We start from the raw sequence: 17206 nt of genomic DNA on the forward strand, positions 1-17206 counted from the left end.
GAGACAAATTTCTGTGAAAAATACTGCAAATCTTGTGCACTTTATCAGTGATATATTATATCAGATTTTGTTATGTTTGCGTTAAATGCACAATAAATATTATAGATAGTTGAGTACTCCTGAAAGCACTGGAAATGTTAGCACTGACAAGTAAAAACACACACTTATAGAAGCTTTTCAACATGACAATTACGTTATTACATTCATTGTCACCTTTATAAGAGCAAAATAACCCCCCTCCCCAGTTATAAATAACCTCCCCCTCCCCCGGGTCCATGAAAATGTATTCAGGAAAATGCTTTGCCTCGACAAACATGTGTCTTATTTGGTAGTTTTTGGTTTAAATCACTTGCGAAACACTCAAACTGACACTGCCATTTACACCTCTGCTTGCACGTCTAAGCTGTGTTGATGAAAAAAACTCTGCTTCATTACCCCCTGCAAGGAAGTGTTATAAAAGTCAGAATTGGTGTAAGAGTAATGACATTATGTGTTCAATATCGGAATAACCTGTATTGATGGAGTGAAACCCAGGTATAGTTCTGCTTACTGCATGCTAAACGAGGCAGCAGAGCAGAAGCTGAACGAGCAGGGGATTGGCTCGTTGTACAAGTGTGTTCTTTGATGCAAGCTCACAAAAGGAACAGTGTAGCATCGACACAGTAAGCCTGAAACGGCCAGCTGCTAACAGCTTCGCTCTGCACATTGTCTGAGAACATTTCCTCTGGATACAGTTTATCCAACAAATAAACTTCATTGGTCCATCTATGGGAGACAACTACGAGAACCTGCAATGAACATCTTACCTTCGCCAAAACTATGAAGAGAACTTGTATCTAGTTAGACTTCATGCTTCTGATATAGAAAAGGAAAATATTGAAAAAATTGAAATCGTATTTTATAGAGAGATGGAAGCATCATTTTGAGCTCACCGGACCCTTGAAGGATATAGACATTTTATTGAGCTTAATTCCACTTGCTTGTTCTTGGATGAGGGAAGGATAAGGGTTAGGGTTTTTAGGTAAATTGAGTATCTGCACTTTGAAGGACTCATTGGGAAAGAATAAGGAAATAAATTAGAAGAACAGAATCCTTAAAGTTCAGTAGTATACACATCTTCAGGAGTGTTTTAGGAAGCTAAGCTTCCTTTACCGAGAAAAATGTCTGACCAAGAAATTGAGGACTTTGATGTGGACAATATGTCAGACACCTCTCGGATGATCCCAGGTCTTCCACCATATAACATGGAAGACCAACTCCTGCCCATGGAGTATCGGAGCAGATGGGGTTGCTGGATTTGGACCCTGTTTGTTTCTGGAGCCAACTTACTTGCTTTTCTAGTTAACTTCATTATCCTTGCTGTAATTTTCGCCATTGTCCTAACTCCAACCATCGTAGTGGTCTACTTCGGGTTTAAATGCCACTCCAGGGTAAGTGCATCAATCAACTCATTATCATTTAAATATCATACTTCAAACACCATAACTACAATACAATATGTGTAGAAATACAATTAGTACAGCAACACACTATATAGCTTTGAAAAAGACCGTGATCTTTTTTCAGTCTATGGAAAAGCACAAATTAATTCATATGAATTAATCTATAAATAATAAGAAAACAGTTAGAGCACCATTCTCATCATCAAAGTATAACTCGTGATAGATTTTTATGTTTTTTTTTTAATGGTTTTAATCTCTTGTATTCTATATACATCACTGTGACAAATGTCTTGTATTATTTTGCTATGTAGCACTAAAAGATTCTGTAGCGCAGCCCGTAGATTCAATTAATTCAGGGAACCATGAATTCAGTATACTTGCAGACCTCTTAAGCCATTAAGTCATCACAGTTGATTTATCTCTGTCTGACTGCCTGTCTTTCACCCCGTATAGCACATCCATGGAATATTTAAATGATGTGTTAATTCTCTGCATATATATGCTGTTTATTGCATGAATGAATTACCGCAATCTATAAAAGATGCTCCGTGTTTAACACAAAATGTACACATGGAATTTTTGATTCAGGTAGATAAAAATCAAAACGTACATGCGTAACGCCACATATTTACGCAATGTGACATATTTTGAAAGTTGCAGATTTATTCAGTCTGGAGAATATTTTACTTGATTTCTCACGTTATAAAAAAAGGACCATTTAAATTGAATAAGTTCTAGAGTAAAGACGCCTGATCGCAAAAAAGAAATAATTGGCCTAATATATAACAATTAGACTTGCGCATGGCGACATTTTTTTGATTTGACCACATTTTTTTTCTCGTTTTGCCCAATTGTTTTCATCCAGGTGGCTTTTCGGTTAAGACAAATTTCGTCTATCGTTTCCGAAAAGCTATTTGGATAAAAAATAGCGCGAAAATGTGTACTGGAAAATATATGTTGTGTGTAATATTAATATTATGTATGTATTTTGCAGCAGTCTTGCAGCACATTTTTGGCTCCATTTTGTTCACAGATCAAGTGACAAGAAGTAACCAATAGAGGGGGAAAAAAAGTAGCGAACAAAAATAATTTTGTTTATTAAAGGACCATTAAAGTCACCTTAGCGACGTTATCTCGATGAAGTGGGATGGGTGCCGTGGGCTTGAATATTTCACCCTGCGATGTAAAACATTTCAGTTTTTTTTAGAAACTGACGGACAGCCACTGTAGGAGCTTACTGCTGCAGAAAGTCAAGTAAAACTCGGTCACGTTACTGCAGCCCCTATAGGAAAGCATGTATTCAATGCTTTAGAATGAGAAGCATTGGATTGGACAGACTCTGGAGAAGGACATTCAATTTCCGTTATGCTACGGAATGCGGAGAGGCAAGCAGGTTCCCTCTGGGCTGAAAAAAGATAGTAGAACTTTACGTTATATATTTTTTATCACAAAACAGGGAGGTGGTAAAGGACACCTGGATAACCCCAGTCATGTTGTGCAACTTTTCACAAACGATTTGACTACTTACCCTAGAGGGGCAACAAGGCTCTACTGGCACAATAATCACTAAAGCGAATGGGCTGCAGTGCTAATGGTCCTTGTGATGCTGCTTTAAAGGGAACAATCTGATTTATTTTTCTTGTATAGTGTTACAGTGCACTCTAGTAACTTAGTAATCTAAAAAAAATATTTAAATATAGCACAGACACAGTTCACAAAGTGATATGGCTCACTTTAAAATGTAATTGTCAACAAGGTACTTTAAAAAAGTTGGTTTGAAATAGTAAGAGGCAAAAAAAGCTGACGGTTGCAGAGGTCACACATTCATCTAGTCTAGACTAAAGATGTCACAGAGGTTTACCAACATCTGGGCCATAGGTCTCAAGGGACATAGAGCCTCTACATCTACTGATACCCCTAACATCATACTGAGGGGTTAAGGGGCAGATAGACTGGTCTACCTAGTGTAGAAGTGAAAATAGGAACAGGTTATGACATTGGTGATATTTATTATTGAATATCATTTAATGTTTATTATTTTCACTTGTGTGGGAAATGGGGACCTGAGAGATTCACTTCCTTCATCACACATCACAAGGAACTGGTTTCTAAAAAAATATAACAGGAAAAGAATAGTATGTGCTAGGTTGGATTGAGAAACTATATCATGGAGACCTAAATATGTTTCATTCTGAATCACTACTATGTGTTTAGCTCTGTTCTTTCATCATCTGCCGTGAGATGATGGCCATTGGATGAATGGCTGAGGATGGATCTTTCATGAGATGGATGTTCTCAGGGATATTCACAGGTCTACCAAAATCTCTGCAACGTATGTAGTCTACAAGCAGGTACAAGATTATTCACTAAACAATGAATTGTATCAAAAGTTGAAATCTGAAATTAAAATTGATGCAATGGATGCAAAATACTTGGATTATTTTTTTTATAGATTATCTATGTTTGCATCAATCATGCCTTCCATATTTTAATTTGATCCACTTGGGAGTTTAGTGAATAACCTTTAAGACTTGCTGCTCTTTCTCTTATTGCAGTTAAAGTGAAAATATGTTTTCATGTAATAGACTTACATGGAATGTGTGAAACATTCAGACTATGTTACACTTTTCAACAAAAGAGTGTAGAAGATTTTGAAAGACAAAGCTCATTCATGATGTCTTTGAATTCAGAGCAAGTTTTTAACCTTTACTTTCCTACACCAAGTAGTAGATTTACTTATTGTGAAGAAAATTGACTTTATTTCGAAATTTTCTTCTGTATTCGTGTGTTTTCTCCAGTTGCTGTATAAATATTGGTTATTAGTTTGGCAGTTTGAAACTACCGAACACCGACCACCCTCCTGGCTTTTTAAGTTCAAAAGTACCATCGATTAAGTGTTCCCTGGGTGGCCACTGTTCGTATAGCCGAACGCCACGTGGAAAAGAAAACGGCGGCCATCTTGTTCGCACAAGGGGAGTCAGAGGGACTTGGTCGTCGAGTGTCTGGAACTAAAATCGGACACTCGACCTCACGAACCACCGCTGAAAACTACCGAACACCAGCTTCTCCCACTTACCGAACAGCCAGAAGAGCGGCATTCGGTAGTTATGTTCGTGCAGACAAGGAGAACAATCGCTGCTATGAGCCAGGAGGATCTATTCGGTATTTTGCTCGCTTTTCACCTTTTTCCCAATTGACCGACCGCACACGCTGAATTCGTGGAACTGTTTTGGGCAGGAGCCTCGTGTGTGGTCGGTAAAACATGACTTCCACACTTTTCAAGAACCCCTGAACCGATCTGGGGGAAATTTGGATATGTTTGTCCCCCAGATCGGGGCTATCAGGGGATATGTATTTTGTGGGGATACCTTGTGGGGAAAGGGGTGTTCTAACTTTTGGGGAAAATGTGTGCCCTTTGCCTGGAGATAATTGATTTATTCCTTAACTTATCTCAATATCTCCCAGGCAGAGGGAAGGCGTGTATTAGTGAAATACTGTATAATGATTGGTTAATGTATTTGTTTGCTGTGGGAGGTCCTCTTGCAGGAGGATTTCTCATAAAAGCCAGCCTGTTTTCAATAAAGATTCACCCTTCATGAAGTCTGGGCTCATGTTTGGGGATTATTCTATTTGCTGGGAAGAATCGTCTTGGAAGCTGTATTCATCTCTACTATTCCTCTACTAAGCTATAATCACTTAGGCTCAGCTGTTGGGAAAGGAATAGAAGACTGCAGTACCATAACCACTGCAGGTTTTAACACTTATAAACAGTACAGCCTCCTGTAGTTAGTGGTTAGCAATGGTTCTCCCTTTATCTGGGTTCCTGCCTAGCTCCGAGGATCACTGCTGGTTTGGTGACGGGCTTCGCCGAAGACGTCACCATACATTCATCAGCTGACCACTCTCAGCCAATGAATGACATTCTGTGCAATTCAATTTTCACAGGTTTGGCATTAACCAGCCTGCAATTCTAGGCCCAGACTGGATGATGGCGCCCAATGACGCTGCCGGAGGTGGAGTTACACCTATTATTTAAAAAAAAAAAAATTCTATGTCCCCCACCAAAAAAGCGCAAATGAGGACATTATTCTTACTATACTCTTTAGGGACCTGGGAGGCCGGCCATATATAGCTGTGGCTACTGAATATTGGGTTCTGCGAGACCATCATACTTCTTAAATCGTGGACCTGTGAGTCCAGCAGTGCACAGTCCATGTCTCTGCTAAATATATTTGTTGTATGTTCAATAAACATAAATTCACATAAAATGTTTTTTAAGAAATGCACATGAGTTGAATGTTTAACGGCAACATGAGGACATTGCAATAAATGTAAGACGCAGGATGACCCACATTAATCTGTGTCTCGATCTGATTTTACCACTAGTCTGTTGAGGCTGCTGGTTCAGTATGCTACATATAACAGGTCAGTGAAGCCCAAGGGGGGTAATTTACTGCTTTAGCAACTGATCGCATCTCCTTGGAAACCAATTAAGTGCACCTTCTCAAATAACAAAAACAAAACCCAAAAAAAAAAAAATTAATTACATTTTATTACAAAGTAAATTGAGTACCCCTAAAGATAACACATCAGAAAGCATACGTTAAAGGCCATTACAATGGGAGTTCGTGCTACATCTAATGTATCTGCATAAATAATTAACTAAGAGACTAAAGATGCTGTTTCAAAAATACTGTCACAGTTATTTAGTAGAAGGTTATTCACTGAGATGAAAATGCAAAGTGAATCCAACTTAAGGTAAAAGTATCTAGAATGGAATCATTCACTAAGTCATCTATACTTTCCGCTTGGCTTTTGCGACCTTTTCAGTTTAGTGGATAACTCAGCCTGTTAGAGCTTTTGTAAAACTTAGGCCACAATTGCTGAATGGCACAAATTATTTGAGTAGCTTTGATGCTAGCTCAGCTATTTTGGCCTAGAGTTTGTGGTTCCCTGGTAATATCAGTCAGTTTGTGGTTTAGTACCCAGAGCCAGACTGCCCATTAAGCGACCAGGGAAGCCCTAGGGTGGGCCTGGTGGGCCCTTGTCTGAGTCTTGAACTCTGTCTCTCAGCAGGCCCTTCTTGAGATCAACAGATCTCCCTGGATGGCCCTGTGCCTCCTCACTTTACATGAAGAGTATTGTGGTCTGTGCCACTATCAGGTACAGACCACTTTGAAAGCACCCTCGTGGTTCTCTGGCACTACTTGATGACTCAGAGAGTTATTGACTGAGCACTGGAACCTGAGGGAGCTCCTAAAGTGGTATGTACTTGATATTAGTAAAGACGATGGAACTCCCCCACTAGACCACCAGGGATCCAGCTCACCCTCCACTGGACCGGCAGCGATCCAGCTCACCCTACACTGGACCAGCAGGGATCCAGCTTACCCTCCAGTGGACCACCAGGGATCCAGGTCACCCTCCACGGGACCACCAGAGATCCATCTCACCCTCCATTGGATCACCAAGGATCCTGCTCATCTTCCTCTGGACCACCAGGGATCCAGCTAACCCTGCATTGGACCACCAAGGATCCAGCTTACCCTCCACTGGACCACCAGGGATCCAGCTCACCCTCCACTAGACCAACAGGGATCCAGCTCACCCTCCACTGGACCACCAGGGATCCAGCTCACCTACCACTTGACCACCAGGGATCCAGATCACCTACCACTGGACCACCAGGAATCCAGTAGACCCTCCACTGGACCACCAGGAATCCAGCTCACCTATCACTGGACCACCAGGGATCCAGCTTACCCTCCACTGGATAACTAGGGATCCAGCTCATCCTCCATTGGATCAACACTCATTTACACTCAGACTCCCCTACACATACACAAAATTCAGCCACCACATACACAACAAGCACTCAGTCTAACCCCCTATACAGCTCTCAAACTCCTCCACACAAACAACGAGTCACTAGAAACACTCTCACACATACCATTCATAGAAACAGGGCCAGGGCTCAAGGAGTTACCCAATATGGCACTCTGCCTAGGGCCCTGATCAACCTTTATCTGCCTCTAATAAAACTGCAACAATGGGGGTTAGTCTCCAGACTGGTATTTGTGAAAAAATGACAGGAACATTGCGAAGTTTGAAACCAAAATGTTGTAGCTGAGACATTATCAGAGTTGAAGAATCATTCCATCTTATTTTTATAGTTATTGCAGTTATTTTGCCAATAATGTTAAATTCTCCACAATTTCCATTTTTAGTGCAGAACCCCTAATGCATCCTAAAGCAAACAAACTTGCTTCCCCCCCCCCCCATTACTTTGCAATACAGGTTCATCTACGATTTTGTGATCCTTATATAACACCGTGCCCTCGCTGATCATCTTACGTGATGCTGAATGCTCATTGAAATGGCAGCAAATCGATGCACTGGGGGTTCAGTGACAACTAGAATTATTACATGTGTAAAGTCCATAGCAAGCATGGATGCGACAATAGCAAATATGCTGCGGGCATCTAGTCATCCTGACAAGAATAATCATACCCAGCATTTTTATTTGGCTTGATATATCTGCAGATGTTTACCCCTGAACTTTGATAAATTTTTTCTTCCAGACTGCTATTTTTTGTGCTTGGATTTTATATAATCATTAGTGTAAAAATAACTCTGGGATAGCATGGCTGCTTACTAGTAAGTACCGCATTTGGAGTGAAAAAACAAATGTAGTTATAGTTGATGTGGTGCCAGGTGTCCCCCGGCACCTTCACAATGTAATTATGACTGATGCAGGACTGTGCTCATTGGCTTGGCCTCTCATCAATGACCTTGGAACCGCATGGACCTACTTATCTCACTAAAAATAACTAGACTCACCTAAAGGTGAAGATAAGGCATGCAGCCCCATGCCTCTAGGAGGAACCGTGTTGTGAAACCATACTAACATTTTTGACTGTAGTGGTTATGGTGCTTGGAGTGTTCCTTTATGCCCCCCATACTTGGATGTTGCCCACTGGCAATGTATTCCCAATATTTTTTCCTATGCTGTGAAATTTGCCTTGTATCCTGTAAAAAGGACCTCCTTTGATGTCACAAGTAGAAGGGGTTATTTCAGAACTGTAGATCATTTTCCATATTGTTCCAGCAATAAACAACAGTATGCGTGGAAATAGTGAAACATTTACATTTACCATAAATAATGCAATGGGCATATATTTCGTACATGTCTCAGTGTTTCTTTAATGCAGTGTATCAGAGGTGTAGGCAGAGCCTCCCTTTATCTCAAATCATTTTTTTCTTCCATGAATTTGATAAAATTCATACGGTGTTTATAGATATATCATTACCAGTTGAGCAACTGAGCAAACTCTGCAATGCAAAGCCAGGTGTCGTTCATTACACAATTATCGATTATTGCCATTAAAGAGAAAATATGAACTCTTGTGTCATAAAATAAATTTATGTAGCACTCTGTCATGACATAGTCGCCTTTTTGGGATATGCTTTACAAAAACTCAAAACCCCCCAAAGATACTCAGACACCTTATTTTGGGAAAAATATCACAGCTTTAATAATATACACATAACATTATTAAGGTCGATTTCAACATACTTAAATATTACATATTAACCCAAACTCCCTTAACAATTCTACCCCAGACAATGACCCACATCACAATAAATTATACAATATTATAACATGTAATTGACATATTAAACATAAACCATTGCCACCAAGGGCATGATTTTCTAGATTTCACAATGTAGATGCACCCTACTCACACCAGGTTTGGAGCTACCAACGAGCTCGAACCTACCAATACCATTTAAAACCTAACTGTTCTTAGCGAACTAAACTAACTTACATCTGGACAAACGACCTACACCCCAACTTCTATCCATCCCCCGCTGCTGTGACCATACGGGAGCTAAAACAAAAAGGGCGGGAGGGTGGGACAAAAACAGGTAAGTGAAGATTAAATTAGGATGGCCCTGATCTAAAATGGTCACTATATATACTCCACTAGCCAAAAACCCTACCTCCAATTCCTCTAGCCAATCCCCACACTACACCCCTTCTATACCTGTTTCCTATTAATGTCATGGCCCATTCCCCTTAGCTGTGCTGCTCCATGGGCTACATTTGTGCTGTACAAGTTCATTCATAGTTTCTTTGTTCTCTTTTAATTAGTGTGCACCCATTACAGGAACTCCTACACTCAGATGTGCCATCAAGTGATCTATTCATACATACCTCCCAAAAGGTATCCCGCCCGGCTGCCTATGGTACGTTCCCTGGTGTTCTGCATGCATCACCAACCGGCTCTGCATATGTGCATCATTATCCAGAGTGAGAGGTGTAGTGTGTGAGAGGGATTTCCTGCAAACCCTGGTGTTCTGGTGGAGAATCCCTGGTGGTCAGGTGGGAGTGAACTCTAGCCTGCAGCTCAGGCTAGAGTTCCCTCTCGCGAGATTTGCAGCGTTGCCGTGGCAACCGCGGCAACGCTCTGACCATGTGAGAGGAGACCCGGCGGATCTGCAGGCTGAGCTCCACCGTGTCCACTCTCCCTCCCCTGCCGGATGTCAGCAATGTGCCTGTGGGCCGGAGGGGAGATCTCCGTGAAGTCACATAGCAGGGCCGACCCAGCAAGGGAGAGCAAGGGGAGGCAAGGGAGAGGGAGCGCAGTACTTTTATTCTGGGCTCTTTTTCCAGACAGGACACAAGTGGTATCACTGGCATGCCCCTTTAGGCCCCCCAGTCCCTGTCCTGATTTCATAACTCTCAATGTTGGAAGGTATGCATCAACAGACTGGCAAACATGCCACATAAAGAGGGGGCTTAGCGATGTCTCCTCTGTTTTTACAAGCTTATATAAATATAGCACCAGCTGTGAACAAGCACGAGGGAAGTGCCAGCCAATTCTATGTAACTTTTCAATTGCACCAAATGCTAATTTCTTAGTAGAAGTGAAAACGGTGAATTCATAAATTTGATGCTCATCTATAAATATGCTCCTAAATTAATGTAAGCTTGTTTGTTCCTGTAAGTTTTTGTAATTGTCTAATGTATTGTTAAATCCCCCTTTGATAATATTGTAAAGTGCTACGGAATATGCTGGCGCTATATAAATACCAGTAATAATAATAATAATAATAATAAGTTGCCAAGTGAACATGTGATTAAAAATTGTGGGTCAAAATTGTGGAATTTCCTTTTTTAGTGGCAGTTTTGTAAGGGTTGCTTCAATGTGTGTATATATGATCATGCTATTGTCATAAAACAGATCTGACGGCCTTATTAAAAAGTCACATTTTATGCAGTGTGATCACGCCACATTTTAATCAGAGACACCGGTAAACATAAACAAATCATGCGTCAGACTCAGGGCTACCATCATATCATTTTATATGCATCTGTAATTAAATGTGTTCACTCTAATTTTACCACTGACAGTACTGTTACCCTTTGCCTTACCAAGAGGTGACATGAGGCCTTTAGCCTTCAAGGGGTTAATGAGCTTCTTGAAGTCTGTGTGCATGTTGTCTTGTATTCTTGATACACTCCTGTAAATCCTCACTGCTTTCTACCCTTTAATAATGACATGTAATTACATGGAATGGCGTAGATAGCCTTCGGCTACACTTATAGCAATTTGTAGAGTTTTCCTGCAGTGATAAATAATCACAAAGGAGTTAATTAAGAGGTTCGGGATTGCTAATTAGAGCCGGTCAGCAGGACTGAATGAACTAGGGCACGACTCCTGGGGGGCTTTTAAATCCCTTCCCCCTCCATACATTAAAGTCAGTTAATTTCATCCTAAATTCACAGTTATTGAATGATAAACGAATCGATGATAAATCAATACAGGTATAGGCAAACTGCAGTAGCATTGTGCTACAAGTTATTACAACCCACATAATGCACATCAACCTTCATTTAAAGGGCAACTGCCACGTCACGGGAATTTATAATCCTATATTGACATACTAGCTATATTTAACAAATATGTGTTCCAGAGGTCTGAAAAATAAAATTAAATACAGAAATCTACAATGATCTATTTATCTCTTCCCTGGAACTGGGTGCCTCCATCTTGGCTTCCTGTCAGTCACTATTATTAGCTTTGCTCTTTTCTGTCATTTAAAAAAATCAGCCCTGGCGTCCAGTCTATAGAGAAAATTAAGTTTCTCTTCCTCCAATTCATCGTGTGCCCTGACTGTGCCAGGACTGAACTGGATTGTAATGTCAATTTCAAAATCCTTAATATACATTTAATAGAAAATGGAGTATTGCATGGGTTAAAAGATTAATGATTTTCACGGTTTTCAATCAATGGAGAAGTGAAGGTGCCCCTATAAGGCAACAGTAGGTAATGATCCTTCCTGAGTCTGTTTATTTCCTCATTTTAATATCCACCCATTCAATATTGCTCATGTTAAAGTGCACCTGTCATGTAAAGATGGCATGATGACAGAACATGCCATCTCCCGACATGCGTGATGTGCTAGTCAGCTTTCATGGAGTCAAATGCATGACATTTATTTTGAATGTGCATAAGTTCATAGCTCTATGCCATTCGCACAGAGAAATAAACTACAAATATGGTAAAGGCAAATGTCCGAGGCATTCTGGGAGAATCCTGGTGAACTGGTAGCCAATAGCAGAAGAGGAAGGGTCAGGATTCGGGTAACTATAAAGGCTGGCAAAGCATAATGGGAGTTGCCTTCCTGGAGATCTACCTTTTGGTGATACCTGTTTTAACAGAAGGTATGTTTTATATTGATTTTTAAAAGGTGACCATGTCACCAAGCCCATTTAAATAAAAAAGTTAGGATTAGTTTTGTGCTGCACAAAACTAATTATTAATGTTTTTTTTTTTATTAATTAATTATTTTACTTTTTAATTAACATATTGTTGTTTTGTTGCTACAATACAATTATATGCTTGATGTAACTCTGCATTTAAACTGCAGGAAAATAAGCACAAAAAAAAAGAAGCCTGTCCTCAGAGACAATGCTTGGTAAATGAAGGGAATGTGCATATTTTTCAATCATTCTTTTTTCCCCCCATTTTTATTTTTAACCCTCTATGAAAATTACTATGCAAATCATTTGATATTGTAACTTTCCTGAATTTTTTTGTCATGAGGTGATTAAATGAACACTTTTAAAGTAGTAATGCAAAGCTGTAAAATACAACACTAAAGTGTTCCTCTGTTCCCCTCGCACCTACCCCCCCATGCCACTCAACCCCTCAGCCCTTGAAGTCACTTACCTTATTCCAGCACCAATGTTCCTCGTAGTCAACTACTTTATCGCCTCCTCCGATGTCAGCGCCGAGGGGGAACCTAATAAGATGCACAGTGGGAGTCGCATGCGAATTAGGCAGCGCATTGAATTAATGCTTTCCTATGGGGATATTGAAAGTTACTGGATGTCCTCATTCAAGGCATGAGAATGTCTACCGTCATTTCATGGCGTCAAACTCTGTGCCTTAGCTGGAAGCGCCTCTAGTGGCTGTCTGGGACACAGCTACTAGAGATAGTATTAACCCTGCAATATAAACATTGCAGTTTCTCTAAAACTGCAATGTTTTATATTGCAGGGTTAAGGGGAAAGGGACACTGCATCTAGACCACTTCAATGAGATAAAGTGGTCTGGGTGCCTATAGTGTCCCTTTAAGTCGGGGACAGACTTTGTCTGTGGTACTTTATTATGTATTTGTCTATGTTATTATTTCTTTTGGGGTCCCTGCCACCCACAAAAATAACAAGTACATGTCAGGGGCAGTGAGGCCCTGGGGAGATAGCGCAGCTAAGCAGACAAGGGCACATGTAGGAGTGTGGGGATAGATGCATGGGATTGGTTGGGAAAGAGTCTGTGGGTGGGATTATGTTCTGTGTAAGATAGTGTGGGGGAGGTCTTACCTCAGTGCCACTTGGGATTCGGGCCAGCAAACAGCTTCCCTCCCACCATCCCTATTAGTATATTTAGTCACAGCTAGCCGGGGGTATGTCTTTGCCAATTGAGTTTGAGGGGTTACGTTTAAGTATATGGAATGAGATGAACACGTTTTTTTTTTTTACATCCTTTATTTTTAGTCGTGACATGTAATGAAATGATCATTAGACGTTGCAATGACATGGCTTTCGCAGAAGCCCTCAGTAGCAAAAGAAAATACAGGTTTTCAGGTAGATTGCAATGCGGCTTACGCAGAAGCCAAAACATTTACATAGTGGTACAGGCTCGTGCTGGCATATTTATAGGTGCATATATGGTTCGCTATCAGTGTTGAGGGGGAGACGGCTGTGTCGGCCGCGACACCCAAAGGCATCCCGGTCGGCAGCCCTGTGAGGTCTTGCGCAGAAGTCCGCCGCCTTACTCCCACACCACACTGCTGCATATGTATTCAGTTGTGGCGTATGCAAACGGCCTCATTGAATATGGTATTTCTGTGGTGACTCCAGTGGTCACTGCAACATACTGTACGGTCACATTTAAATTTTAAAACTTTAAAACCTCATAACTGTGTGAAGAAGTTGAAAACACCAAGCCGGAAATGAAGAGGGAAGAGAAGAGCGGGCAGCGTGAGCAGAGGGGGGGCCAGGCGGGTGTCTGAGCTAGTCTACCCTTGGTCGGCGCTATGCAAAGCAAGGGGCCGTGCTGGTTAGTAGAGAGGTTCTTAATAGAGTCCCATCGAACACGGTTTTTAAGGTCTCAACCTCCCCTCCTTCAAAGGTTTAACATTAGGTTGCCTGAGGTCTCGTGCCCATCGAGCGTGGATAAGGTCGGCTGATGGCGGGCATTGGAAAGATATGATTTTTATGATGAGGGGGGAGGTGAGAGGAAGTGGTGATTAGGAACCACTGTATGTTTATTGGCAAGGACGGTTGGGTCACTGTATAACACTATGTGTGGAGTTATATATGTATATATGTTAATTTATGCTTATTTATGTCTAACATTTTTGGTTACAGAAAAAGAAGAGATTTAATAAATAAAGTTATGGATGTGTTATGCAGTAATTTAGTTTGTGATAATAAATGCTGTGGCCTGTTCATCCATACTAAGTGGTCTGTCGTTATTGGGGGGTTGAATGGGGTTAGTTTTTGTTCTAGGCTGCATCGCGATTCCCCACTACGTACATACAAGGAAGGGGACTCATAATTACACCCAGTTCCCCACTTAAAGCAATAACAGTACATGTTTGTGGCTGTGAGGGGGGATTCTGAATGACACCCAGCCCTCACCCAGTGGCAATAACAAGTACATGTCAGGGGTTGTGAGGAGGGGGTCTCTGAATGACACCCAGACCCCACCCAGTGGCAATAACAAGTACATGTCAGGGGCTGTGAGGAGGGGGCCTCTGAATGACACCCAGCCCCCACCCAGTGGCAATACCAAGTACATGTCAGGGGCTGTGAGGAGGGGGTCTCTGAATGACACCCAGCCCCCACCATTAGCAATAACAAGTACATGTCACAAGCTGTGAGGAGGGGGTCTCTGAATGACACCCAGCCCCCACCCAGTGGCAATAACAAGTACATGTCAGGGGCTGTGAGGAGGGGGTCTCTGAATGACACCCAGCCCCCACCCAGTGGCAATAACAAGTACATGTCAGGGGCTGTGAGGAAGGGGTCTCTGAATGACACCCAGCCCACACCCAGTGACAAAAACAAGTACATGTCAGGGGTGGTGAGAAAGGCTGTGTTAATGACATTCGACACATTCATTTCACAGCGGTCTGATGTAATTGACTGTAGACATTAGCTTCACAGACAGCAAGTAAAGGCCTTGACCTTAGTATTGTATTGAAAATGAAAAATAGGATTTTAATCACATCTCATCTGTGGGAAGGTGGAGTTTGTAACAGATGGATAGATGTATGGATGGGTAGATAGTTTGTATAATGCATAGGAGGGTGAGCACATTCAATATTAAACAAGCTATGAATCTGTCAATATTACATAAAATGGTTTTAGTTGCAAATTATGACCATAAAAATGCTTTAGCCTGGCATGTATCAAAATACCACATAGATCTATAAAATAAGACAGAAGATTTGTGCCAATAGCAGCAGAGATCCCAATTCCATGATCCCCATCACACACTGCTCTGCTCTGTAGGACAGAGGACATTAGTATAGAACATTATATCCTCCTGGCAACATATTGCATGGAACTCATAATGAGTTGACATTATATTATTATTATTGCCATTTATATAGCGCCAACAGATTCCGTAGCGCTTTACAATATTAGGAGAGGGGGGATTTAACTATTAATAGGACAATTACGAGAAAACTTACAGGAACGATAGGTTGAACGGACCCTGCTCAAACGAGCTTACAGTCTACAGGAGACGAGAGATTAGTGTCTCTCTCGGCACAGATTTCTGTTTCCAGTTAGACCACAGAATTTAGTTGGGATTATTAGGAACACACAACTTCCACCAACATTGGGAATCAGGGTCCTGCTTACAGATCCATCCCTAGCGGTCCGTGCAGGGCCAGTGCTAGACTATTTTGTGCCATAGGCAAGACCAGCTACTTGCACACCTCCCACCAAAACAAAAAATGCCATCTTTGTGTGATTCTTTCTCCCACAATCCCTTTGAATATCTATTTTACTACTTCCCCAGCCACTCTGTATGTCTCCTCCCTAAGCCCTTTGTGGAAATCTTTCTCCCCCTAAGCCCCTCTGTGTGTCTTTTCCCGACAGACCATTTTGTGTTTCTCCCCCTCAACTAGTTTGCTTCACTCTCCCCCCAGTCCCTTTGCATGTCTTTTTCCCCTTCCCCAGCCTCTCATTGTGTGTCAATTTCCCCTTCCCTAACCCCTCTGAGTGTCTCTGTGTCCCCCTTCCCCAGCCCGTCTGTTTGTGTAATTGCCCCTTTCCCCAGCCCCTCTGTGTGAGATTGTCCCCTTTCCCAGGCCCTCTGCTTGTGTAATTGCCCCCTTCCCCAGCCCCTCTGTGTGTCATTGTCCCCTTCCCCAACCCCTCTGAGTGTCTCTGTGTCCCCCTTCCCCAGCCCCTCTGTTTGTGTAATTGCCCCCTTCCCCAGCCCCTCTGCTAGGTTTTCCCCATGTCAGTAGTGCATTCTGTTTATTTTTAGTGCACAATATATATCTATTATGAATATCTTACTGCCATCAATATTCTGTACTGCATCAATAAGCTAGATGACCCTTGATGTCTTCTGGTAACAATCCAATGGGATTTTTTTAGCTAGATACATCCAGTACGGAGTTTCTCTATCAGATAACGGTGCCAGAATTTGATAAATGATTCTCTGCGTCTTGTCATTATATTGCCTTTCTCTGCACAAAGTAGATGTTAACCAGGAAATTTACTTTCAAAAGGCCAAACAATAAATCAAGTAAAAGCCTAATAATAATTGACTAATGACCTCACCTTTCTTGTCATTTTCTATTCCCAACCCGTCCTTTAACTACTGTAGTCATGCTTGTTAAATTCATCTTTTATTTCATGCCGAGATATGAAATAGGATAGACACAGAGCCCTATAAACTTTAGTTTACATAGTAATTGGTGGCACCTGACAGGACATGACCGGACCGATAATGACAAAATACCCAGGGATTTCTCAGACAGTTTTAAGGCTTTCATTTCCCTGGTTGTACTTGGTAATCAAACAATTTGTACTTAGAAAAAAAAAGAATAATTTCTCTATGCAATTTCTTTTTCTACTGAAGACAGAAAGCAGAATTGGAGAGCTCATTGGTCTTCAATGTCTGTCTACCCTCGTCATTAATTTTTATATTCTTGTGCAGTGAACA

At 41.4% G+C, this 17206-nt stretch overlaps 1 protein-coding gene across 1 annotated transcript in view; it reads left to right on the plus strand.

The window, feature by feature from the left end:
• The first annotated feature begins 444 nt into the window (after positions 1-444).
• Positions 445-17206, plus strand: part of TMEM88B (transmembrane protein 88B) — a 110448-nt gene continuing 93686 nt past the window's right edge. Inside the window, exon 1 of the mRNA XM_063436417.1 lies at positions 445-1430. Within this exon, the coding sequence (XP_063292487.1) occupies positions 1161-1430 (270 nt within the window). The 5' untranslated portion in view covers positions 445-1160. The remainder of the gene's footprint in view (positions 1431-17206) is intronic.

The sequence above is a fragment of the Pelobates fuscus genome, chromosome 11, assembly GCF_036172605.1.
Source record: "Pelobates fuscus isolate aPelFus1 chromosome 11, aPelFus1.pri, whole genome shotgun sequence".
NCBI classification, from domain to species: Eukaryota; Metazoa; Chordata; class Amphibia; order Anura; family Pelobatidae; genus Pelobates; species Pelobates fuscus.